The 20,361-nt window shown below is 38.6% G+C and overlaps 1 protein-coding gene across 3 annotated transcripts in view; it reads left to right on the top strand.

Moving 5' to 3' along the window:
- Positions 1-20,361, top strand: part of specc1 (sperm antigen with calponin homology and coiled-coil domains 1) — a 208,956-nt gene that overhangs the window by 73,693 nt on the left and 114,902 nt on the right. For all 3 annotated transcript variants that reach the window (XM_051664237.1, XM_051664249.1, XM_051664260.1), the window contains 4 exons: positions 7,496-9,027; positions 15,618-15,825; positions 16,598-16,671; positions 18,129-18,304. In XM_051664237.1, coding sequence (XP_051520197.1) covers positions 7,496-9,027; positions 15,618-15,825; positions 16,598-16,671; positions 18,129-18,304 — 1,990 coding nt within the window. The remainder of the gene's footprint in view (positions 1-7,495; positions 9,028-15,617; positions 15,826-16,597; positions 16,672-18,128; positions 18,305-20,361) is intronic.

Here is a 20,361-nt window from a genome sequence, read left to right on the forward strand (position 1 = left end):
GGGTTTTGTTTTCTATAGTGCCAGTAATGCATTAACACTAATGTAAGCTTGTTTAGTGCATAGAACATGGCTTCTCTCAAATAATGAACTCACTGTTGGCTAAGCTGCAATGTGAGGAAAGCTAATATAAATGTCAAGGAATTATGTTGTTTTGATAGACATGACAGCATGGGGTAAGTCCAAAAGGAGAAGACAATGAAAGCCAAAACCAACAGTTCAAAATGTAATAATGTAGCCATGAACAGCAATTGTTATGTGAAGAGGGCGTGTTTTCATTTTACCATGAATCACACATTTACGTGAATTTTGTTTTGGTTTAGACTAGGGCTGTCATGATTATGAAATCTGGCTGACGATTAATTGTCAAACAAATAATTGCGATTATGACGATTAGTTGTCTGTTTTAAGGCTTTTACGATTATGATGATTAATTGTTATACAAATTGTCATGCTTTTGTCAGGTGTATGTATGCTTCATAAACCTTAAGAAGTAATTTATTTATTTTGAACTTTAACATGATTTTCTTTAAGGCTTTAAAAACTTGAATGTAAGACAAATAATATTTTAAATATCAAAAATATTTCAAAATACTTAAAATATCTGTTTCTTTTTTGGTCAACTTTAATCTTGGTCCATTTTGCATTTACACTTGTTGATTAACCCAGCCAAACTGAACAGCTATTATATTATTTTATTTTATATTATATTATATTATATTATATTATATTATATTATATTATATTATATGTATGCAATAGTAAAATACTTCTATCCAAAATTCTTCACTTTCACAAGGCTTTCTGATTAAACCCAGGAGCCCTTATTTCACATGAAAACAGACCTTTGAGGTTCTGTGTTTCTTCATTTTATCATCTCAAGTGTGACACAGGGCTCCTCTGTGTCACTGCGTATATGAACCCAGAATGACAAATAGCATTTGCCATTACACGATCATTCAATTAAAGTGAAAATGGAGTGCTTTGCATTCACTAAAATCCTTGTTTATATTTTCACGGAAGTATTTGGCCAATGATTTTCACAGTATCACACGCCATTCTTGCAGGTATTTATAAAATAATGTAACATGTTCCAGTTTTTTCCTCAAGGGGGCTCTGCAACCAGTAATGTTGCAGGTGTTAACATATAACGGCTCTCATCAGCTAGTACCGCTGCTCATCGATAGTCTCAGTTAGCTGTAAAGTTAGAAGTAAGAGAATGGCAATGTTCAGGAGCGTTCATGCCATTGGGATGAAGGGAAGACCATTTCCGTATTTCCAGTGGATGTGCGAGTACGTTTTAATAACCCACCACCACACATACAAATACTCTGGTAATGACTGCATTATAATACAGGAACCAAATGATTTTCATGTTGTTCAGTTTTGTTAACGGTTCTTGAACGTACATTCTTCTGGCGATGCGGACAGAAAACCAGAATAAAATACTGATAGTATTTCCTGTACTATCATTAAGCGTCACAGCAACCGTCACTGCTTCTGTGGGTGCTTCTCATTTCCTAAATTGTGCTTCCTCGTATCCTCGCTCCTCCGTCCTCGAGCATGTGACACTGAAATCAATTTAAGTCCACCATCATTAGGGACGTAGTATCAGTTTGCTAAATGCACCTCGAGGAGGCGAGGATCGAGGATAGAGGCAGCTTGCCGAGGACGATTGAGCGAGGAAACACCGGTGCATCCAATGCAGAAGACTTTTTGGTTGAAGCACCTGATGCACGCATAAATTCTCCCTTCACATCTCACACAACAGTTTTAATTCATGTATCACCTTTGCGGTTTAAATAAACCATTATTTTCACATACTTCAACAGTGCATCTTGAATTATTTGGATATGTTATGAATATATTAATAAATAAAGTTTCAATAACATAAAGGCAAGCGTGCCGATATACTGCAGCTGTGCAAAAACACACTCTGAAGTGACGCGTGAGTGAGCAAGGACATTTAATTTTAAAGCACGTCATGCTTCGATTCCTCTGTCCTCCTTTCCTTACATTCTTTCCCTGTTTCCTAAGAGGGTGGAGTTAGGAAGCAAGGAAAGGAAACGAGGATGCACAATTTCAGAAATGAGAAGCACCCTGTGTATCTTCAACATGAGACATAATGCTCTACTAGAGTAGACCGATTCCCAACCAAATGACTCTTTTGAACCGGTTCTTTTGAATCTACAGCATGAGACATAACACGCAACAGTGTTATCAGATTCCCAAAGAAAGTATTCTTATGAGCCGACTTTTTAGTGAATCAACAACTACAGCGCTACCAGTGTTGTCCAATTCCTAAATGAACGACTCTGTGAGCCGGCTCTTTTTAGTGAATCAAAGAATCAGTTGGAGATTCTCCAAACTCCCTCCAAATAAACAAAGATCTGTTACTATGTTATTGTGTACTTAAGGATCAGGAGACTCATGAGAGTTATTTACTGGTTGTTCATAACATGTATTTTAAAATACAAATGTAGTTTTGTTGTAATAAGGAAATAATCTGAGAAAGAGTTCAGTATGGACTATCTGGCAATTAAATATTTCATAAATAATAAAATAAAACAATATAATTATAAAAAAAACAAAAAAACAGTTTAATTTTAAACATGCTTACAATATTGTTTATTTGTCCCTCATGTCTGTAAAATCCACTTTTAAAATGCAATAAAAAAAATTTATAAAAAAAAACTGGCCGGTAAGAAATCTGACTGGCTGATATTTTTTTTCATCTACCAGCCACTTTGGCTGGTGGGCTAAAAAGTAAATTTTGGACCCTGGAAAACCATTATGTCTGTGAAAGAAAGTCTTAATCTCCTGGTTGACTTTCAAGCTCGAATCTATGGTCTGAGAGCTTGAGCTTATTTAGACGACCTGCTTCTTCATTATTGAACTGTTTGACATATGAATCAATATGAGAAAGTAGTAAGAGTATTGATATAAGGATCTAAAGTATCAATACAATATCGTAAGTAAAAGTATAGTGATATATCGATATGTGATTGTATTGGGCTCAGCCCTAGTGTCAGGTTGCCCAGTGAACTTCTCAGAACCAAAATTAACAGGGCTTTAATTTGCAGTGTCTTTGTGAGTGTTTGCATGTACAATCACCTACTTATTTATACGATTATCTAATCATCCAATCATGCTGCAGCAGTGCAATGCATAAAATCAGGCAGATATGGGTCAGGAGCTTCAGTTAATGTTCACATCAACCATCAGAATGGAGGGAAAAATACGATCTCAATGATTTTGACCGTGGCATGATTGTTGGTGCCAGATGAGCTGGTTTGAGTATTTCTGTAACTGCTGATCTCTTGGGATTTTAATGCACAACAGTCTCTAGAGTTTACTCTATGGTGCCAAAAACATCCAGTGATGGTGTTGGGCCTCATATATTCAGATAGAAGACAAAGGCAGGCCTAACAGTCATAAAAACATTCCTCAAGCCCCCTCCTTCTAAGTCGTAAATTTTACTGATAAAAATCGCACCAAAATCAAACAAAGGGAGTCCAAAACAGACTACAAATCCATGAAGCCTTGCTCACTAAAGGATCAAGCGCTCAACTCCTATTGGATGAGGCACACAACAGAATGTCCCTCAAACATGACATCATCAGGACTTCAAATAATTCTGAAATGCTTCCAAAGTTGCTTCCAGCGACTTAGTTCACCGAATACGGACGTAGCTTTTTGCTGCTCTCCGGTGCAACCTCGTGGCTTAAGGAAGTAATGTCCGACTTGAAACTGTAGCCATACAATCTCCATCTCTCTGGACGAGTTGAGATTACTCTGTGTTCAACCGAACACTCTAATGGATCCGAAGGAGACCGCCGAGCAATTCGCATCTTCATCCGTTGGCCTACAGAAGTGAAGAGATTAAAGATTTCTCTTCCATCTTCATTCAAGTCGACATTTCTGAGTTCTCCGCCAGCCCGCCGAGAATCAACAGCCGTGCCCGCCGACAGAGTGAGGAAACGGCCCCCCCCGTCATCACCCGAGCCTCAAGAAACCGGGTCAAAGTTAAAGGACAGAGGAAAACACATTCTACCTGTGTCCTCATGCGATTCAAGTAAGAGGTTATGTCTGGGCAGAGATAGAATATTATAGTGTGTTATTCTTGTGTTTCAAGGTTTTTTGCTTGTACAGTTTACAGACCGCCATGTCCGCTAATTATTAATACTCAGGGTATTAATCATCACGAATTTGTTTTGCTGTATTGTGGTCCAACCAAATTGGACTGTTGTGCATTTTCGCCATCGCGGGTGAGACAGCAACTGAGTTCATCCATTAAAGAGTCAAATAACAAGGGACTTTTACGAGCCCCGCTCGTAAAACTGCGTCTCTGAGTGATGAACACGGCTGCTTTATCTCCAGCTATCGCGAAATCAGCTTTTGGGCTGTCACTTAATCATCTCTCTCTCTCTCTCACTAACCACACTGACACACACACACACACACACACACTGTCACACACACACCTTATGTGTTATAGAATTATTTTTATTTCCATATCTAATCATATCACTATTTAGTTTGTAGTTGTAAGTCGGAAGTTTATTGACTGCATTGTATTAATTATGAATTATTACTGCATAAATAAACTTTGTTTATATTACAAAGAGAAGTGTTTTGGTTTGTTTTGCATACGCCTGTGTCATGCTGACGGGATGTCAGTGCTCGGATTCAAACCTTCATTCATTGTTTTTTTTCCCGAAAATCGATATTCTTCGGATGTCGATTATCCTAAGAAAACAATCTAATATTGAGACTGTTTTAATATTTGGTTATTAGTCCCTGATTTCAGGGCGGTGCCCCATCAATGTTAATCCTTATTAATATTCTATTGATTTTTGATAATTGATAATTATCTTTGATTGAATTTGAATGATCAATAAGCTAGTGTTAATTTTAATGTTTCATCGATGTTAACAATTAACGATTATCTTTGATAAGTGTTGATTTTAAAGGATTAAAAAAAGCTAACATTGATTCTCATCAATGTTCTATTGATTTTAATAATTAATAATTATCTTTGATAATTATTAATTATTGCTAATAACCAAACTTGCTCCTAAACGTAGCACACTACATTTACTGGAGTCCCATATGAGGTTTTAATGAGTTAGATCCAATTAATTAATTTATATATTGATTAATAACTACAGAAATAATTATTAATTATTTCTGATAGTAACACTGATCTAAACAACCAGTAAAGCCCTACAATGGGCAGTTCTGCAGACAGAAACGCTTGTTGTTGGAGAATGGCAATGGAGAATGGCCAGTCTGGTTCGAGCTGAGAGAAAGGCTATGGTAACTCAAATAACAACTCTGTACCATTGTAGTGAGCAGAATAGCATCTCAGAATGCACAACAGGTTGAACCTTGAGGCAGATGGGCTACAACAGCAGAAGACTACGTCAGGCACTTTATTAGGATCATAGTGTTCCTAATAAAGTGATCAGTGAGTGTATGTATGCGAGTCATACGTCAAAAATATTATAACTTTATAAGAAGCTATTCTGGTAAGTGGTGGTGTGATGATTCCATCCCTGCTGAAAAAAGATCAGCATTGCTATTCACCAGCTTATGTTGTGTGGAATGGAATGCTGGTGGGCTAGTGTCCCCACCAAGCTTTTAAACTAGCTTAACCAGCTTCATCAGAAAGACCATGCTGGTCAGCAGGGTTTTGCTTGTGAAAAGCATGGCTATGCTGGTACACCAGCTAGACCAGCACCAAACCAGTAATAACCAGCCTAGACCAGCATGGGAATTGCATGTTGGTTAAGCTGGTCTTTTCAGCAGGAATGCTATCGTGTCCATCAAAGTAACATATTTCCTACTCTAAAACCCATTATTTTAGTCTGAAAATAAGAAGGAATTCTAAGATGTTGGGATTTTGTTGAGGATGAATATGTATGTGATGAAAATGTTGTATAATGCAAGACTGTGTGTCCTGATTCTGTCTTTGATGAATGTGTGTTCATGGGGGCGTGTAGTGAGTAAGGAAGCGGTAGATTATAGATTTATAGTGTCTCTGGTCCTAGCAGTTTCTCTCGGTGAAGTTTAAATTCAGTCTCAGCTCTTTGACAGAAAGGGAATCCTCAAATAGGTTTATCTGACTGTATAACTGTGCACAGTCACTCAGAAAAAGCAACTCAGAGTGATAGCGGACAGAAAGAGGGAAAATGTATCATGCCTTATTTAAAATCAATCCTTGCTAAAAGGCACCCCACACCACACCATCACATTTACCATGTGTTACTTCACTCTGCCACAACACCGATAGACTGCTATATAAACAGCCTGTGTTGCTAACTATAGATAACATCATGGGTCTACACCCTGGAAATTACACTACTGTATGGACGGTGAGGTTGGCATGCATATCATACAGTGGCTGTACAATTAATTTTTTTAATTAATTAATCGGCATGTCATGTAAATAATTATTATATAAATATTTTCTGAGAAAAAAAAACAAATAAAGACAAGTAAAGCATTGATTAGACAATACAAAACTTGACTTTAGAAGTCAATATATTGTTTGTTTTATTCCCCTTAGGGTTGCCAATTTTAAGAAATTTTCTTAATCGACAAATGTTAACGTTAAATATGAATTTGAATTTACTGGTAATGCATTACTTTTAATAATAACAGTGTGTGCATTTGTGCAATAATCTTGTGTGGGATGGAATCAAGTGGATTTGCATAAGTGAATTTGCATTCCATAAGTCTAGGTGGTGTCATTGATTTAGAAGTTGTGTGCATCTATGTTCATTTTACCCCATCTCTCTCTACCCTGCTTTCTGTCTCAATGCCCCTTGGGTTGACTTTGTTTTGTCTTAAGGAACAGCAGTCTCTTTGTAAACTCTGTCACTCAGAAACATTCTCTGTATTGGGGCAAGGCATTAACTTCAGTCCAACATATTTTCGAGTTGGTATTTGCTGATTATTCCAAAATCCATTTGCCAGCCTCTCCTCTTACTTGAACCTCTCGTTGCAAACTGCATAAAGAGAGGGCGTATATATCACCCACACCCGCCCTGATGCCACACAAATGTCAGTGATCTTGTTTCTGCTGTGCAGCTATGGCTAAAGTGCAGTTAGGCAGTGCCTGGTGTCCATTTGAATGTGATAAAACAAAACACATTCTGTCCAGTCATCACTCTTAGACTCAATGACCTTTTACACAGTTACACCAGGCTTTTAACAATGGAATGAGAATTTTTTTTAACGTAGCCACATATCTCTGATCTAAATGACCCTGAGAAATGTGATGTGGACAGGAATTGGTTTCATCATACTGCCATTAAATTCTAATGACTTAGTTATAAGAAAGCATCATTCATATTTATCACATCATTCATTGGGCTGCCAGAAGGATTGGCTTTAGTTGGTAATATTTCTCAATAATCAGTGTTGTACAGAATGTACTGAGACTAAGAAATCAAACACTAACAAAACCTATCATTGTCTTTTCTTAATCCAGGTGTCCAGTCAACCAAAAAATCTGGGATCCCAGCTCCTCGTGAGGTCCCCCAATCAATTTCCAGAGAACGTCTCTCATTACGTGACCAACAGAAAGGCTTTACCACCAAGAAGATGGTCACCAGTGCCAGCACATCCAGCCTGTCCGCTCTGGCCAAGCACTCCCGTGGATCTGTCAAGACCAAAGCAGAGTCTGTGGCTTTGGACAAGACCCTGCTGGAGAGTCAGGTAAGGGAGCTCCTGGCTGAGGCCAAAGCCAAAGAGTTTGAGATCAGTAAGTTACGGACGGAGCTTCAGCGACATAAAGGGAAAGGTTCATCAGAGGCAGGCACAGTGGAAGGGAACTCTGAGGTTGAGAGGACATCAGCACAGCCTGGTGACAACCAGACGCTTTTATGGGAACTGAGAGAAAAGAATGGGCGTTTCCAGCGTGAGTTGGCCACCTTGCGGGAAGAGAACCAGGCTCTAAAGCTGAAGCTTATTGCATTGGAGAGCTCATCCTTATCTAGTGGAAATAACACAAGCATCACAACACCACTCGAGCATTCAGTTAATGGGGTTTTGCCAGACAACAACACTTCTGATATAGCCGCCATCAGTGCAGTCAATGGAAGCCACCTTAAAACTTCAGTGTTGTCTGGTAGTGATGCCACCAAAAGCTCTCCATTACCTTCCTCAGACTCCTCAGAGTTTGAGAAGATTCCATCATGCTCAGACTCGGTCAGTAGCAGCATTAAGGGTTTTTTCTCCAGTGGTGTGGTGAATGAGATCTCAGTGGAGTCCTTGAAGGACCTCATTATGAAGATGGAAGACAGTCACCACAGTACGGCAGAAGAACTTCAAGCCACTCTACAGGAGCTTGCTGACCAACAACAGGTTGTCCAAGAACTAACAGCTGAAAATGAGCGTCTAGCAGAGGAGAAGGGCCTCTTACAGACCTCCCTGCAGCAGCAATGTGAACGTGTGGAACTCTTGGCCCAACAGAATGAATCTCTTCTTCAGAGGCTAAGAGATCAAGCTCAGAGTCAAGAAGCCGAGGCTTCTTGTGCCTCTCGAGCTGCAGAGCTTGAGCAGCGACTGGCTGAGCAGGTGGAGAGCTCCTGCTTTGAAAGAGAGAAACTGGTGGACATCCAGCAGCAGCTGGCGGGAAGTCTTAGAGCTTTGGAAAAGGAGCATCAGGAGGCACAAGCATCTGTGAAGAGCTTAAAGGAAGAGGTGGAACTTCTTCAAGAGCGCCTAGAGAAGGAGAAGGTTGCTGGAGATGAGGCAATGAGGAAAGCTGAGGAACAGCAACAGGCCACAGAGGCTCTGAGAGTGGAGAATCTTAGTCTGAAGGCACAGATGGAGGCAGAGAGGCAGAAGGTAGCTGAGCTAAAGGCAGTGCACGATGCCAGTGATAACACAGAATTGCAAAGTCTGCTCAAAGTGGCACACGAAGACAGAGACAAGCTGGAGGTCAGCTGCACGGAGCTACGACAAGAGCTACAGCAGTCACGCAGTCAAACTGAGTGTGCTCAGGGTGCGCTGGCCAAGGTACAGCACCTTACTAGTTATTTCCCTAATAGAATGTTTATTGCCATCATTGTCATGTCAAGAACTTAGAATATTACATTTAGGGATGTGCCAGAGTGGTCGACTAACTGACTAGTCGATTAGAGGGGTCGACTACTAACATTAATATTTTTAATGGTGGTGGTTTTAATGGGAGACACAATTATCAAATTAAATGAGGGACACAACTACAAAGAGAGCATTTTTGCGTGATGATAGCTTGCTGTGCTTAACATTAAATAACAGTCAGCACAGTAAAACCCTCTGCAAGAAGTTTCATCTCTTTAATGCTTTACGTTTAGTGTTTATTTTATTTTTATTTTTTTAATTTTTTTTCACCCAATTTGGAATGCCCAATTCCCAATGTGCTTTTTTTAAGTCCTCGTGGCATGTAGTGATTCGCCTCAGTCCGGGTGGCGGAGGACGAATCCCAGCTGCCTCCGCGTCTGAGACCGTCAACCCACACATCTTATCACGTGGCTTGTTGAGCGCGTTGCCACGGAGACATAGCGCGTGTGGAGGCTTCGCGCCATCCACCGCGGCAACCACGCTCAACTCACCACGCGCCCCACCGAGAACGAACCACATTATAGCGATCACGAGGAGGTTACCCCATGTGACTCTACCCTCCCTAACAACCAGGCCAATTTGGTTGATTAGGAGACCTGGCTGGTGTCACTCAGCACGCTACGTTTTGTTTAGTGTTTTTATGCACTGCTGTTACAGTCATCAAAGTGTTGCATCGACAATACTTTTAAATGCAGATCACTTTCGGACTTTAAATACTCAGCTGTGAGTAATATTCCTGTATTTGTAGTGTTGTGGAGAGATTACTGATTTTGTTTGACACTGTTTAAATTAATAGTTGCAGTTAAAAAGGTTTAAACTGCTTGATGTCTTGAACTAGATGTGTACCCACAATAATATCTAGTTGTGCACTTTTGAATGTGCAGCAAGGATCGCCCTGAAGCACTCCGGTTACATTGAAGCGAGACATTCTGCATTCAGGATGCGCATAAGCGGTTTTGTGCCACTCTGTTTTGGACCTGTCTTATTTCTTACTTTTCTTACTTTGATAGTTTTGTGCATTAAGATGTAATAGTTGATGCCTTTTTCACGCATCGATAATCAGAAGATTTCCCTGATGATTATCGAAATATATAGGGATTTTTTTCAGATATAAATAGGGCTGCCCCTTGCACAATAGTCTGTGTTTTCAAATATGTTAAAGGGGGTTGCACACTGGATGTGTCTGGTGGACGACATGGCGCATTCTAAAATGTGAAAAAATTATTTTCTGTGAAGGTACATACACAGCGCCTCCAGAGGCTGCTTAAAAATCTGTAGCGCCACGGAGTGCAACACGCATAGTTTTCCATTAAATTCGACCCAGATCATTATCAAAATGAAAACGATTATTTACTCTAGCCATCATTGGATGATATATTGTGAACAAGTATCTTTAATATAGCCTACACAATGTATTTTCAGTTACATGTATGTCTTTTTGTTGTTTGACAGCTTGAATGAAACCTCTTCAAAGATGCATAGAGAAAACTTGTATAATCATTTTTAATCATTCAGTTCACACAGTTAAGTCAGTTTAATACACTTACCTGCAAACCCGGTCACTTTCATTCTTGAAAAAGTAGAAAAACCTCCATAACATTTGTGTGTATGCGTCCTGTGCAAGGTGCTCTAAAATAAAGTCCTATGTTGTGATGCCTTGCGACCTGCTCTTGTGGTCTCCCAACTCTATTACGGCAACTGACAGTGAATTGCAAAGCACGCAAATTAGGCTTCTAATTTAAATGTTGGCTAATTTTAATATATTGATGCCTCAAAAATATATCGATACAATAACGTGCCAATCAATAATCAGTATATGGATATTTTATGACATGCATATTACTTAGCCTATTTATTTGTTGAATATCCATTAGTTACCATGTTGAAGTGCTGCTCTTAGTGTCCATATATCCAACTGAAGTGTGTCTGATCGGGTTCATGTGAATATAACGGAGCCTAATTATGCATGATTATCCTTAATAGAGACTTGTCGACTTGTTCAAACAACCGACCGACTAGTTGATTATGAAAATTGATAGTTTTGCACATCCCTAATCACATTATAATCAAGGGGAGATGCTACCCACAAATAACCACAGGGGGTGGGCAAAGGGAAAAGCTATTTTATTACCCATTGACATGGCTACCGAATTGTTAATTGGCCAAGCAGGCATAGTGTCCGGTTATCACTATTTTTGGGTAGATTACTTGTGAAATGTAATCTGATACTGATTATAATTTACACAACTAAAATTGTAATAAGTAATGTAATTTTAGATTACACTGTAGGTAATCTAATCAGATTACTTTTGGATACTTTTTTGCACGTTTTGATGAACTAATTTGAAGTGTATTAAGTACCAATTTGCACTCCTTTTCTTTAAACATTAGTAAACATGAAATCAAACAGCAATTTGGGCACCTAAAGTCAAGACTGATATATGTAATCCATATTAAATCATGTAACCCATAAAAGTAACTGTAATCTGATTACACACATTTAAAATTATTTATTTTTTGTAATCTGATTATGTAATTCATATTACATATAGTCCATAACTACCCAACACTGTTGTTGCTCAATGCAGATAATCTTTAATTGACCAAATATTAGTTGATTAATTGTCCTGGCCAATATAATACTAGTCTGTTACTAGTTTTTAATTTCGCAAAGCATGCATGCAATAATGCTATTGTTTGAAGTCTATTTTACTATTTCCACAAGTGCAATTACTACTCCATATTGATACAAACTGCACAATGATCTATGAATACATAGAAATACAGAAGGATTCATGCACATGTAGTGTTTTTTGGATCTGCCTTGTCCTTGTTATCTCTATGCAATTAAACGAATGTCCGCACATTAGCCACATCACATTCTCTATATCCTTAATGCTCATGTTCCCCAATCAAGTAAATTACATTTCCAAAACAGATCTCTTGCTCCTAAGCCTCTAGCCATGCTTCTTGAGAAGAGGTGCATCAGTCACACTCTCTGTGCAGATGTACACAATCAATGTTTTTCATATTTCATAAACTAGAGATGTAAAGACACAGAGATCTATTCTAAGGCTCTATAGGTACTTGGTTATGCAGTTTGAAATAGTCTTGATGTTGGAGACAAATGAAGTGATTGGCCTATCTGGTTTTTATTATGGCCCATCATCACCTCATATGTTCTGTTTGGTCCCAAATCAATCATGGCTCAGGTTCACATACTCATTTTGTTAGATTTCTTCCTACTTTTGCGATGATAGACTTTTGGAGGTGAACCTAGGGATATAGTATACAGACACACACAGCAAGCTTTGTAGACCTTGGTACTTAAAGACATTGTATTGTGTATCCAATGTGAAAATGTGTGTGTTACGGTTTTAGAAAGAAAGCTTTGGTAAACAACTTAATTGCCTAAAACCCTCTTTGGATGCTACAAAGTTTTGTCAGCTCTCTATCGCTGTCTTTGTGTCAAAGAAGGAATGTAAAAAGCTATTTCAAATCACCATGTGTACAGAAGATACATTACATCCAACCACAAAGCATATTTATGTTTTCATGTTCTACATGGAGTACCTGAAAATTAAAGAGGACCCTACATAAATATTCAAAGACAAATCTGCAGCTACCTAGTTTATGCCAAGCACTTGTAAATGTTTTAGTCATGTAGTTTAGAGGCATACCTCATCCTTTAAAATACAATTATATACAGAAACAACACTTGTAAACTCTCAAGGACATTGACATCACTGGCACTTCATGGCTGTCACAACATACAAACCCAGCTCACCTCACAAAGCAAAATTTACTTTAATTCTTTCTCTGACTTAACCACTGTGAGTGAGCCAAGCCTTGTGGCTTCAACGTACACCCTCAGTCCTGATGTCATCCAGGGAGTTTGGTGCTATCAGGCAGTGCTCTAAAACGGCACACTCTTCCAAGAGCTCATTAGAAAGCTTTGCTCAGTAGACAGGGCCCTGAAGAAAGAGGTGTGAGCCACTCAGCCTCTGTTCAGTTCCATACAGGGTTGTCCAGCTATATTGTAAATCAAGTACACCACTACAGCAGGGATGATCTACTTAATTCTCACTCAAGAGTGAATTTATTTTCTCAAAAAAGGTTTGCGTTCCCTCGCAATGCTTTCCTTTCCCTCACAATAAGTTTTGCGTTGCCTCGCTATAAGGTTAATAACTGAGGATATGGGGGGCCTGGGTAGCTCAGTGGTAAAGAAGCTGGCAACCACCCCTGGAGTTCGCTAGTTCGAAACCCAGGGCCTGCTGAGTGACTCCAGCCAGGTCTCCTAAGCAACCAAATTGGCCTGGTTGCTAGGGAGGGTAGAGTCACATGGGGTAACCTCCTCATGGTCACTATAATGTGGTTCGTTCTCGGTGGGGCACGTGGTGAGTTGAGCGTGGTTGCCGCGGTGGATGGCGTGAAGCCTCCACACGCGCTATGTCTCCATGGCAATGCGCTCAACAAGCCACGTGATAAGATGCGCGGGTTGATGGTCTCAGACGTGGAGGCAACTGGGCTGAGGCGAATCACTACACGACCACGAGGACTTAAAAGCACATTGGGAATTGGGCATTCCAAATTGGGAGAAAAAAAATAAAAAAATGTAATAACTGAGGATAAAAATTAAATTAGAACAATATAGAAACAGCAAATCCCCACAAGGTGTCAGTGATTGTTTATATTTCACCTTCAGAGGCTGCGCTCATACTCTAGATGTCATACTCTGATTTTAACTGATTACCAATAGTTCCAAAAGCAACTATCAGCACAGATTAATCAGCATAAACAATAATTTAAAAGGTTTTCAGATGTTAAGGTTAGGAGGATAATTACAGGTTACCTCTTTTTAAAGTGTACATATGTTCAAAATCAAGTAGTCGTCAATTGTCACAAAAGTGATGTTTTATTGGCTGCAGCAGCTTAAAGGTCAGTGAATTTAGAGACGTAAACTATGTAATCTTGCAAATGTTTTATTGTATGAGGTCCTGTTTTATATGACATCTTTAGGCCTATTTAGATGTTATTTGTTTCCAGACCTATGTTTGTAAAGTACTTGCTACTGTGGATAGAGTTGCCACTTTTGAAGTTTTAAAATATGGGACAAAGGGGATCACGGCGCCTAACCACATCCTCCAAAGTTAATATGTGTTATTAATAAAAATTGTATACCCTTTCTTATATGCTGAAATTAGAACTTTCCTGACCCCTGACTTATAAAAAAAATACATCTTTTATATGTTAAAAATATATTTATTTTTATCTTTTCGATTATTTGTCTCCTTTATCTTATTTATGTATACATTTTGGTTGGTTTATATGTATTTTTTTTCTTCCTTCACCTGTACTTGTCTTTATGACTCAGTGATTGTATTTATGCATTGTTTGATCTTATTGAACATTTATACAGAAAAAAATCCACAGTTTTAGCACCATTTGTGGACTTTTCGAACGATCCTTTACGCACCATAGGCACATTTTCCAACTTATATCAATGTTAAAGTAGCGATCTGGAACAATTTCACCGTGACGCCATCTGACCAGCTTAAATACAGGACAAATCGCGTCCCGTATTGATTTGATATGGGACGCATAATTTTATCTTTAAATACGGGACGTTACACTGTCATTTTACAGTATGTGTCCTTCCGAAAAATATGTTCCGAAACGTGGGGCTGCAGTGTCTGAAAAACATACAAACCTCAAAACAAAATAACATGCTTATATACTTTTCTTTTTTCCTAACCAAAAGAAAATATGCATTTTTTTTTCTCTTTTACATGGGTAATTAATCACTCGATAGCATAAAATATTTAAGAAAAGCATGCATTAGTCCATTGACAACATTATCATTAAGCGCGTTTTGCATTTTCTGGTTGTCTTCTTATTGGCCAACATCTACTTCAGACACAACAACAGTTAAAGGGCTCACAGGCTGGATAGTGCAGATTCACTGGTTTTTACCAACATGCCAGTTTGCATGGGATTAGTATAACCAGGGGTTATTTTTACTGGCCGTTTTATATAAAGTAAAACACGCTGTAATAGACAGTAAAGGAGCACGGTAAAGGTCTGTAAAAATTTTGGAAAAATTACTGACATGACTGATTTACAATTGATTAAAATCAAGGAAAAGCTCTGGTAATTATTACTTTACCCCACGTCCTCAAATCAAATTAATCCCATCCAAAAAGGGCTTTTGAGAAGGGCTTTAACATGCTGCCATTGTAACCGTTAAAGCATAAGCTTGTGTATGATGCTAAAACACTTGATGTATACCCTGTATTATGTTATTTAAGTCGTAACCTGAGCTACATATAATCATAAGGCCCTGGGTTGTAGTCATTCATAATCTGTTGGCACAGTTTGGGTTACCACTTAGACTAGAAATAGAATTTCCTGATCAGAGCTTTATTAAATAAAAGACTACTATACTATACTACTATGCTTTAAAAAAGTAACTTTTGTATAATCATATATGTTTTTGGGTGCAGGTGGAGGCAGACAGACAGCAGCTGCTGGAAAAGGTGGAGAAACAAGAACAAGATCATAAAGCCAACACACTTGCTCTAGAGGAGAAAAGCCGAGAAAATGAGAACCAGATCAAGGACCTGAAAGAGACTATATTTGAGCTGGAGGACCAGGTGGAGCAGCAGCGGGCGGTTAGACTGCACACCAACCAGACCATTCTGGACCTGGAGAGTAAGACATCTGTCTGTCTGTCTCTGTTTGTCTCTTTCTCATATACCTACTTACTTAAATGCCCATGTTGTGTGTTTTTAACTGCTCTCCCCCAGCCAGTGCTAAAGATACTGCAGCATCTGGCAGAATCTAAAGGCTTACACACACACACACACATTGGCTGGAGTCTGCTGTGATTAGTGAAACACATTGATTGGATTTGGCAGCCTAGATAGATTCAGATACTGAGCTGTTTGATTACTTAGATCTCTCCAGCTCGGATACCGGCCAAACTGCTTCATGCAGGACTCATATGCACAATGAATTTGTCTTCCTAGCTCTCTTTTTTTCTCTAAGCCAAGGGAAGGACATTTCATGCAGCATATTATAGTTTTATTGCAGCCTTAGCCTGTGTCTGCCCAGTTACTATGAACTAAATTACTACAAATAGCTCCTTGTAACAGCCCTTATTTGTGTAGAGTAAATAGTATTTACTGTATATTGCATGACTCTTTAACAGAGGAAGTAGTCCAGTAAAGTTTAATCACAAGCAACTGTTTGAGTTTCTCTGCATATTTCATTTTGGTACTTATTTGAATCAGTCACTATGGGAATGCCTTCTTGGGAGTGTGAATTATGGGAATGTAAATTGGAATTGTTAAAATGCAGCTGACAAACATTGATGCACCTGTGTTTGTCTCAAATCCTTCCTAGTTGCTTGTGATCACTCTAGTTCTGTGCTTCTGATTTATTTGTTTTTTATGTTTGCTTGTTTTTTAACAACATTTTTCAGATCAAACCAGGAGGTTGGAAGAAAACAAGGCTGAGCTGGAGAAGCAAATTAAAGCCATGAATAAACAGATGAAGGTGGAATTGTTTATCTGTTTTTTTTCTTACATATTTATGTATATATTCTTCTTATATTTTTCGTGAATAACTGCAGCATAACCAGGCAAGTTTGACAGTTGATGTTAGTTTCAATAATTCTAACAAAATATACACCAATCAGGCACAACATTAAAACCACCTGCCTAATATTGTGTAGGTCCCCCTCGTGCCACCAAAACAGTGCCAACCTGCATCTCAGAATAGCATTCTGAGATGATATTCTTCTCACCACTATTGTACAGTGGTCATCTGAGTTACCGTAGACTTTGTCAGTTCGAACCAGTCTGGCCATTCTCTGTTGACCTCTTTCATCAACAAGGTGTTTCCATCCACAGAACTGCCCCTCACTGAATGTTTTTTTGTTTTTGGCACCATTCGGAGTAAATTCTAGAGACTGTTGTGCGTGAAAATCCCAGATCAGCAGTTACAGAAATACTCAAACCAGCCCGTCTGGCACCAACAAACATGCCACAGTCCAAATCACTGAGATCACATTTTTTCCCCATTCTGATGGTTGATGTGAACATTAACTGAAGCTCCTGACCTGTATCTGCATGATTTTATGCACTGCTGCCACACGATAGGCTGATTAGATAATCGCATGGATGATTGTTGGTGCCAGATGGTCTGGTTTGAGTATTTCTGTAACTGCTGATCTGGGATTTTCACACACAACAGTTTCTAGTATTTACTCAGAATGGTGCCAAAAACAAAAAAACATCCAGTGAGTGGCAGTTCTGTGGACGGAAATGCCTTGTTGCTGAGAGAGGTCAACGGAGATTGGCCAGACTGGTTTGAACTGACAAAGTCTACTGTAACTCAGACAACTACTCTGTACAATTGTGATGAGAAGAATATAATCTCAGAATGCTATTCTGAGATGCGGGTTGATGCTGTTATAGCGGCATGAGGGGGACCTACACAATACAATTTAGGAGCAGTGGTGGCTTGGTGGTTAAGGTATCTGGTTACTGGTCGGGGGTTCAAGCCCCAGCACCGCCAAGATGCCACTGTCAGGCCTTTGAGCAAGGCCCTTGACCCTATCCGCTCCAGGGGTGCCATATCATGGCTGACCCTGCACTCTGACCCCAGCTTAGCTGGGATATGTGAAAAGGAAAAAAATAATTTCACTGTATATGTGCAAATGTATAATGTGTGATAATTAAAAAATTAATTTATTAATTAAAATTAATTACTAGACAGGTGGTTTTAATGTTGTGGCTGATCAGTGTATTCCATCTGTACAGAACATTGCTGTATGTTTGAGACCAGAACGGTCTTCTTTAGTGCACATTTTGAGCTGCAACTGCAAGCTGGATTGCAGTCTACCTTGTCAGTGCATATCAGTCTAAGTGATTGAAAATTACAGTACCATGACCAGCCCCATGAACTCACGAAAGCCACGTGTGTATGTGTGTGCACGTGTACATTTTTAGGATGAGACAGAAGAGTGGCGGCGTTTCCAGGCCGACCTGCAGACAGCAGTGGTGGTTGCTAATGACATAAAGGTGGAAGCTCAGCAAGAACTGCGCATGCTTCGCAGACGTCTGCAGGAGGAGGAGGAGCACAGTGCCAGATTAGCCTCAGAGCTGGAGCAGATCCGAGGGGCCAGGTACATCACCACTCATAAACTCAACAGTGTCCTCCCCACCTCACCATCCATCTGGGCTCTAAAACCCTCTAACAACTCTTTTTCCTCCTTGGGATTCATTGGTATAGTTCGATACATATCACACAGTTATCTGGTCTCAATTGATGGTCTAACTTATCTTTAGACATACAATAAAGAGCATTGGTTAAGGCCTGTAGGGTGAGATACACAAATACAACCTAGTTTGTTGAAATCCATGCGTATGATTTTAAAGACTTTACTAGACTGTACCAATGAACTCCCAAATTAGTAATCATGTAAAATTATTCTAATTTCTCCACTTTTACACACACTTACATCTATTCACTTTTTTGTGTAGCAGCTGCAAACTGTTCTACAGCCTCCTTAGACTCACTAATTCAGTGCCCACTGCCTTATTTTAAAGACACAAAAAGACCTGACATATCTCCAAAAGGCAAAACCCAACCACACACATTCACACACACTATGATGTAATAAGTTTAGGCTATTAACATATTTTAATTTACATGACCATTCAATACACATAACAAAATGTTTAAGGATATTAGTGTCACACTGCAACATCTTTACCTATGTTCACCTCTTCAACTATGGAGCATTTTTGGGCTGTTGCCTGCAATTTTTCACACTCAATTTTTTTTTTTAAACTCTAGTTTTTTCAGAACACCCCCTAAATATATATTTTTTAAAAACTCAAATTATTCATAATTAATATTGTATATGTTTACAATATTATGATGAATATATATATTTTTTTATATATATATAATTTGTACGCATTTAATTCTAGTTCTGTTCACACCATCTCCCTCCAAAAAGTCTTATTTTATTCCACTAGATGGCAGCAAGTGCTAGAAAAAGCGATTTTTCCTCTAACACCTTCAGTCACAAAATGCAGATCTGAAATGTAGGTGGTGATTTCAGCCCTCACAGATGTGCTTGTCCATGGACATTCAGTCTATTTTTCAGTTCATGCACCACCCCAATGTTTCATAGAACATCTCGGCCTCTAAATGGTCTAGACACTCAATCTAGGTGTCATTCAAAAGCTGAGATGTATAACATTTTATGATCAATAGTTGATAACATATATTTGCAATGATTTGTTTTACATGCTTTTCCTGCTGGATCGCATATTTTGTTCTGGACTTGTAAGATATAACATTGGATTTTTCAAACAAGCAAGCTCACAGACAAGTAAAAAATGGCTGATTTTATTTATTTATTTATTTATTTATTTTATTTTTATTTTTTTATTTTTTTTGAAAACTGCCTAAGGTAAAGTTTTTAGCAGCCGGTAGCGGCGCATAAGAGTCATTTGTATTTGATGTCTTACAAATATCATATTTCACTTTTTGTGGTATTAAGGCAACAAAATAAACTGTTCAGTCATTCCTGTGAATGAGAGCTTTCATTTGATTTATATATTTAAATGCTATTTGAAATACAATTATATTCATATTAATATTTCTACCACATGACCTCTAAGTTGCACTGATTTGTGAAGCGAATGTTTTCAGGTCTTATTTAGTTTTTTTATCGTAAATGTAGAATTGATTGACTTATGAGATTTTAACATTTTAAGCGTAAACTTTTTCGTGACATAGAGCCCCCTTTTGGACCCGCCGGTGGGTCTGCAGAGTTGAAGTTAAATAGTGTTTATTTTATGAACTGGGCTGGCATTAGTGTTTTGTGTTGTGTACATGCCTGTTCTGTGTGCTTGCTTCTTGGATCTAAGACAAGCTGTTTCCTGTAGAGCTAGCCTCACTGATTTTATCTGCAGAGCATTTGCAAAGCATTTTCTCCCCATTTACATGTGACACTAGACCTGTGATTTAAATACTGATTTAGGAATTTGTCATTAATATATTTATATAACTTATTTGTATTTTTTTTTTTTTTCAAGTTTAGCACTGTAATATAGATAATATAGGTAACAACAAGATCATTTCCAGTCTATGAACATGCACAGGTCATATTTCATTCCAGAGTCAATAGAAATGATAAAGAAATCACATTTAGAATAAAATGAATAG

Source organism: Myxocyprinus asiaticus, chromosome 3 (genome assembly GCF_019703515.2).
Source record: "Myxocyprinus asiaticus isolate MX2 ecotype Aquarium Trade chromosome 3, UBuf_Myxa_2, whole genome shotgun sequence".
NCBI classification, from domain to species: Eukaryota; Metazoa; Chordata; class Actinopteri; order Cypriniformes; family Catostomidae; genus Myxocyprinus; species Myxocyprinus asiaticus.